Source organism: Carlito syrichta, unplaced genomic scaffold (assembly GCF_000164805.1).
Source record: "Carlito syrichta isolate Samal-C Ts95f unplaced genomic scaffold, Tarsius_syrichta-2.0.1 Scaffold309408, whole genome shotgun sequence".
Taxonomy (NCBI): Eukaryota; Metazoa; Chordata; class Mammalia; order Primates; family Tarsiidae; genus Carlito; species Carlito syrichta.
Window position 1 is genome coordinate 576,757 of NW_007253504.1, and position 7,066 is coordinate 583,822.

At 38.4% G+C, this 7,066-nt stretch overlaps 1 protein-coding gene across 1 annotated transcript in view; it reads left to right on the top strand.

Moving 5' to 3' along the window:
- Positions 1 to 7,066, top strand: part of CFAP36 (cilia and flagella associated protein 36) — a 32,463-nt gene that overhangs the window by 22,632 nt on the left and 2,765 nt on the right. Inside the window, exons 5-7 of the mRNA XM_008067208.2 lie at positions 1,064 to 1,151; positions 2,840 to 2,891; positions 5,593 to 5,695. Of these exons, the coding sequence (XP_008065399.1) occupies positions 1,064 to 1,151; positions 2,840 to 2,891; positions 5,593 to 5,695 (243 nt within the window). The remainder of the gene's footprint in view (positions 1 to 1,063; positions 1,152 to 2,839; positions 2,892 to 5,592; positions 5,696 to 7,066) is intronic.

Below are 7,066 nucleotides of genomic sequence, written 5' to 3' on the forward strand. Positions count from 1 at the left end.
AGTGAGACTCCAACTCAAAAAAAAAAAAAAAAAAAGGAAGATATAAGTAGTAAAGTAAATTAAACTGGCATTTTAAATTGTTTTTTATTTTCTTGGGCTGAAGTTGGTACTGCCCTGGTTTATAGTTATTAGACCAACATCTAAACAGAAGGTTTGATGGAAGAGATTGTTTTATCTATCTTTATATCTCCTCAAAATGCTTTTATTGTACATATAATGCTTTTATTCACATAGTAATAAATAAGTAGGACCTTTTCCAATAATATTTGTTGTGTGAATGAAGAGAATTAAGTGCTGTTTCATAACAGTTTCATCTAACAGAATTACATTTTGTTTTGCAAACTCTCGCCATTTAAGGAGCATCTTTGAGAGCATAGTTTCATTATTAACCCTGGCTCGGTGTTTTTCTGTGGTATATCCTCAGATATCATATAATTATGGAAGACAGTTATGTTAATTAACTTATGTTAATTAATTTTTTTGCCATATACCATTGTTATTTTTATTGGTCAATACAAATAATTACTAAGAGATATTTTCTAAGTAAAAGTGTGGATTGTTTGGTGTGGTTTGTTCTATAAAGTGAGAAAAGATTTAAAAGATGATAGTTTAAAAGATAATAGCTTGGATTTTTTTTTTTTTTTTTTTTTTTTTTTTTTTTTGAGTCAGAGTCTCACTCTGTCGCCTACGCTGCAGTGCAGTGGCAGGCTAACAACCACCCCAGTGTCGACCTGCTGGGCTCCGGCAATCCTTCCACTTCAGCCTTCCAAGTAGCCGGAACTACAGGCGCGCGCTACCCTACCTGGCTAGTTTTTTGATTTATTGTAGAGACGAGATCTCGCCAAGTTGCCCGGTCTGGTCTAGAACCGGTGGGCTCAGGCAATCCACTCGCCTCGGCCTCCCAAAGTGCTGGGATTACAGGCTGAGCCACTGAACCCGGCCTGGAATTTTTTTTTTAAGTGATAGATTGTAAGTTAATTTGTACTTAATGAACTAGAACAGTGAGAAATAAATGTTACTGGTTGAGTTGACATTTTTTCATGTGGTCTTTGGTTTTGAACAGGTGTATTACCTGACTGCTTAACAGATGGTTCTGATATGGTCAGTGACCTTGAGCAGGAAGAGATGAAAATCCTGAGGGAAGTTCTTAGGTATCCTTCTTCAATTATTTTTTTAAATGAATCATTAGTAATATTAGTAATATTATAATGTGATATGTACATATGCTTTCTACCCAGAAAATATTATGGACTAATAAAATAGCTAAGTTTTCTACTGAAGACCATCAAAGTAATTTATCATTTTATAACTGTATATATTATATTTCTTAATGAGAGAAAAAAATCATTTTCATATGACTTATACCAGATCAGCCCACATGAAAGGGTCTTTTCCCACCTCCATTATAGGAATGGGAAGGTAGCCACCAATGGGAAAAAGCTGTAGTAGTCCCAGCATGATCCCTAGAGAGGGCTGTAGTGACTTGAGCTAAGCAGGGTACTTCATGGCTTCTGGATCTCAGTATTGAGGTGGCACATTCTAGATATCACATAGTGGGAGGTTGGACATCCAGACTCTACAGATGGGATAGTTGATTTGGTAACAGTAACCTACAAGGGAGGGAGAACAGTGAGAGGCATCTATCTCAGATGAGTATCTTACTGTTTTCTTCCTCTCCCAGTTAATTTGCTTCTCAGCCAAGTACTTGGCATGAAGTGTGCAGAACACTAAGGGAGCCCACATAAAACTAGGAAAGGTTAGTAGGCCCTTCTTTTTTCTTTGGGTCTCCTGTGACCTGACCTGTATGGAAATTTTGGAAGGAAGGGGCAATTGCAGCTCCTAGTTTTTAAATCTCCTGTGAGAATGTACTAGGTTTAAGGCAAAAGGATACCTGCAGTCGTCATGTCACCTGCAGAATAGGGCCTTGGCCTTTGGGGGTTGCTTCTTCTCCAGCTGTACCACACATGACCATCTTCTAGTATCCTATAGTCCCCCCATCTGTCTACCTCATCCCAGCTCCAAGGCAGAAGCTCTCTTTGGGCCTGGTGGGAAACTATCACAGGAGCTCCAGGACTTAATTTCTGGAGGTTTGAGTGATTATGGAGAGGTTGGCAGATCTTTCTTTGGATGACAGGGGCAAATGGGAGCCTGAGACAACACAGATTGCTTTGAGATTACAGGTTTGAAGGGGTGAGAGTATTTGGTTCAGAGGATAGGTAAGGTTTTGACTTGGACTGGTTGCATTGGTTGAAAACTGGTCAGCAGTATACTTTCAGATTTTATTTTCTAGAGCTTTTGAGAGGGGTATACTAGTGTATAAGTATTAGAACTTAGTTATGAACATGTATAACAGTTGACCTTGGCTATTTTCCTAAATCAGACTGTCTAAATGAGCAAAAGTTGGTAGGCATTGGTACAATGGCATGGGGAGTGTTTTATGATGGCTCAGATGCCACTGGAACAACTAGAGTGAGGGGGGAAAGGGTTCTTATCAGAAGGGGTCATCTCTCTCAAGAGGAAGAATGAAGTCTTTATTCATGAAATTTGCCATTCAAATTTGGGTTTAGGATTTCAAATCTGTTGGTCTTCGTTCAGCTAGGGTTCATTCAGATTTCTAGTAGAAATGGGTAGACCTAACTATATTATGCTGTGTAAACCTATGCATGTCTTTCCCAGTTGATTGTAACCACCCTAGAGCGAGGCCTGATTATCCTCTATTTTTTATGTCCAAAATGTCTTGCTTGTATTGTAAGCTTAGGTTAACATGTTGCTTGGTTGAATATTTGTTGTTTGACCAAAAAATAAAATTTACTTTTCTACCTTATTTTTTATATTTCAGAAAATCAAAAGAGGAATATGACCAGGAAGAAGAAAAGAAGAAAAAAAACCAGGTGCCTGCAGAACATATAACAGAAGTATTTCATTGTTGTTATCTCAGTTTACACCTAGTTTTTGCTATAAGGTTTAAGCTTATGTGGAACTACATAATTCCTCAGAATATCCATATTTTTTGGCAAGTCTAAGCAGTTATATTTAGCTTTTTATACTTTCTAAGATAGACAGTATACACTTCCTTAAAGAGTGTATCCTTTATTCTTTCTTTTAAGGAAATAATTGCTTCTTTATAACTTTATTGACTTTGTAATTATCTAGCAACCTACCTTTTAAATTCCATGATAAAAGCCAAGATTAATAACTCCCAAAATTGTAATACCCTTCTTATTTTGGGTGTTTTCTTATAAAAATTCCTCTTAATTTTATGAATACAAGAAGATTAAGAAAAACATTTACTTTCCTATTCTCCTTGATTGTATTGAAATAGCAGCCATGTTGAAATAGCAACTACAGCTACTACCAAAGGTGCTCTGCCAACTTTAATATTATTAACTTGAGTTAGAGTGGTTCATTGTCATTTCCTGGCATCCTGTTCTTTCATTAAGAACAATTTCCATGAACTGCCTAATATTTCCTAGGGATAAATTAAGTATGTATCTGGCTAAGTTGAGAGGTACTAATAGTTATTCTTTCCTCTCCCTTCATCTAGCTGCCTTTCCACCTTTTACTGATTTCCCTGAAGGGAAGGAGAAATCTTTAAATTTGATATAAATGTTGTCTCAATCACTTGAAAGTTTTTCCCCATTTTTCCCTCTGAATCACTGAGATACATGCTTATATCATTTCACTGTCTTTGAAAAACCTATTTTACTTCAAGATACCCAATGAAGAGCAGAAGAAGGAGAGATGTTTTAGGATTAAGAGGTGATTTAGTATCTTTGAGTAAACTTTTTTTTTTTTTTTAACTCAGTGGATGTGAGGTTCTTGGCTATTCTTAAGAATTTTTAAATATAAAGGCATAGGCTAGGTGTGGTGGCTCATGCCTGTAATCTTAGCAATTTGGGAGGCCAAGGTGGGAGGATTGCTTGAGCCTAGGAGTTGGAAACCAGCCTGGGCAACATAGCAAGACTTCATCTCTAAAAAATAAAAATAAAAAGTTAGCTGGGCATGGTGGCTTGCACCTGGAGTCCCAGCTATGGGGGAAGCTGAGGCAGAAGGATCAACTGAGCCCAGAAGGTCGAGGCTGCAATTAGCCATGATTATGCCACTATACTCGCTCTGGGTGACAGAGCTAGACCCCAACTCTAGATAGATAGGTAGATTAGATAGATAGATAGATAGATAGAACGATAGAACAGAAATCAGTGTACAACTATCACAGAAGGCGTTAGTATTAACTCTCTGATTTATATGCAAATTATATTGGGTTTCTTGAATAATATTGTGTTTTATGAGTATGTGATTAACTTTTTATTGTGGAAATTTTCAAATATATAAAAGTAGAGTTGGTAATAAAAAATGAACCCTCATGTATCAATTGCCCAGCATTTAAGGACTTATTTAGATATTTATGAATTGCCTAACAAGCTACATTCAATGGGATTTTCCTCTATTTTTTTTTTTTTTTTTTTGAGTCAGTCTCACTCTCGCCTAGGCTGGAGTGCAGTGGCATGCTCACGGCCACCCCAGTGTCGACCTGCTGGGCTCAGGTGATCTTTCTGCCTTAGCCTTCCAAGTAGCCGGAACTACAGATGCACGCTACCACACCCAGATTATTTTATTTTATTTTATTTTTAATTGTAGAGATGAGGTCTCGCCAAGTTGCCCAGGCTGTTCTCAAACCTGTGGGCTCAGGCAATCCCTTCACCTTGGGCTCCCAACGTGCTGGGAGTACAGGCTTGAGCCACTGTGCCCAGCCTGAATTTTCCTCTTTTTTTTTTTTAATGAAAAATGAATTAATATTAGTATACTTCTTTCCAAGATTTAAATTACTTGTTTTAAATGAACTTTTCCATTTTAGAAATGAAAATAAAGCTATTTGTGACTACTTTATACATTTGTTGGTGGTATATACTGTAGTAAGTGAAAAAACACTGTATAATTCAGTGGTTTTATTTTTCTTAGAATATTTCTTGTTGTTTTGTTCAAGGTCACATGAATAGTAAGGGTGGAGCCTGGGTTTGAACTCAGTTCTTGCTAAGTCCAAAGTCCAATCATGCTAGTTACCCTTAACATTGCATGATTTAAAATGAAATGTTTGCCTTCCTCAAAAAGTAGGAGATATAAAATGCTAGCATAGCAATATCTTAAAAACTCTGGAAAAATAGAATCTCTTCATTATCTAGTCAGCAGACAGTAATTAAAAAAATAATGTCAGCCAGGCGTGGTGGCTCATGCCTATAGTCCCAGCACTTTGGGAGGCCGAGGTGACAGGATTGCCTAAGCACATGGGTTCGAGACCAGCCTGGGCAACTTGGTGAGACCTCATCTCTACAATAAATCAAGAAAAATTAGCTGGGCATGGTGGCATATGCCTGTAGTGCCAGCTACCTGGAAGGCCGAAGTGGAGGGATCACCTGAGCCCAGCAGATTGATGGTGTGGTAGCCAGGAGCGTGCCACTGCCCTCCAGCCTGGGTGACAGAGTGAGACTCCAGATGAAAGAAAAAAAGTCTTTGGCTCCCCTAGCTAGTGAGTTAGTCAAATTAATCCAAACTATGTGTGTGTGTTTTTTTAAAACGTGTCATGGAATCCTGAAGTTATCAGAGGCTAAAACAGAAGAGCCCCCAGTGCATACCAGCGAAGCTGCAAAAATGAGCAATTCCCCAGGGGATGGTGAACATACTGCACAGCCACCCTCAGGTAAGGCGGAGGTGTACTGAGCTTTGTCGGATAATGTGAATGCATGAACCCTTTATAGAGTGTGCTACTTTCATACATAGTTAACTTCAAAAACCCTGGGAGGGAGTATTGAACGGCTTTGGCATCTGACATTTTCTGAGTTTAGAGAGGTTGCAGGTAAGAGAAACTCAGCTGAAAGAGAAGAGCATAGTCCCCAATTTCCAAGTACAACCTAGAACCCAGACCAGTTTGCACAATTCCTTGAGGAAGTCACCAGCCTTTGTGCCATGACTGCAGCATATGAAATAAGGTCACTTTTAACATTTGGCATGCTCTTCCCTGCTCCCAGTTATACGGTGTTTGTGAGAAGTTGAACTTGGAAAGATAATATTAAATTTCTTTTCTGAGGAATTAAGATAGAATAGAAACCAGTTCACAACTATCACAGAAGGCATTAGTATTAACTCTCTGATTTATATGCAAATTATATTGGGTTTCTTGAATAATATTGTTTTATGAGTATGTGATTGACTTTTTATTGTGGAAATTTTCAAATATATAAAAGTAGACTTGGTAATAAAAAATGAACTCCCATGTATCAATTACCCAGCATATAGGGGCTTATTATTTAGATATTTATGAATTGCCTAACAAGCTACATTCGATTGGATTTTCCTCTATTTTTTTTTGAGTCAGTCTCACTCTGTTGCCCAGACTGGAGTGCAGTGGAAAACTAGAGGTAGCCAGTTTGTTTAAATGTTCAGTCAGAAATTGTAACTTTGAAACCAAAATTTATGAGAATCCTTGTAGATTTTAGTGCACGAATTTAATATATGGCAAATCCACTTTCAGTATCCTCTAATTTTCTTTTTTTTTAATTAAAAAAATTTTTTTTTGAGTTGGAGTCTCACTCTGTTGCCCAGACTGAAGTGCAATGGCCATTCCCGGCCACCGCAGCCTCGACCTGCTGGGCTCCTGCGATCCTTCTGCCTCAGCCTTCCAAGTAGCTGGAACTACAGGCGCACGCTACCATGCCAGGCTAATTTTTTGATTTATTGTAGAGATGAGGTCTTGCCAAGTTGCCCAGGCGGGTCTCGAACCCGCGGACTCAGGCAGTCCACTCACCTCAGCCTCCCAAGGCGCGGGATTACAGGCTGAGCCATCGAGCCCGGCTAATTTTCTATATAAGAAATTCTGAAACAGAATTTGAATTGTCATGAATTCAGTTTATCTTATCATAGATTTTTAGGGTTTTAAATAAGTGCTGCTTTCTCAGTTAAAAAAAAACATAACTCTGATGTAGATTTTAGGATCTTTATTTTTCTTTTTTGAGTTGGAGTCTCACTCTGTCGCCCAGACTGGAGTGCAGTGGCTGCTCCCGGCCACCGCAGG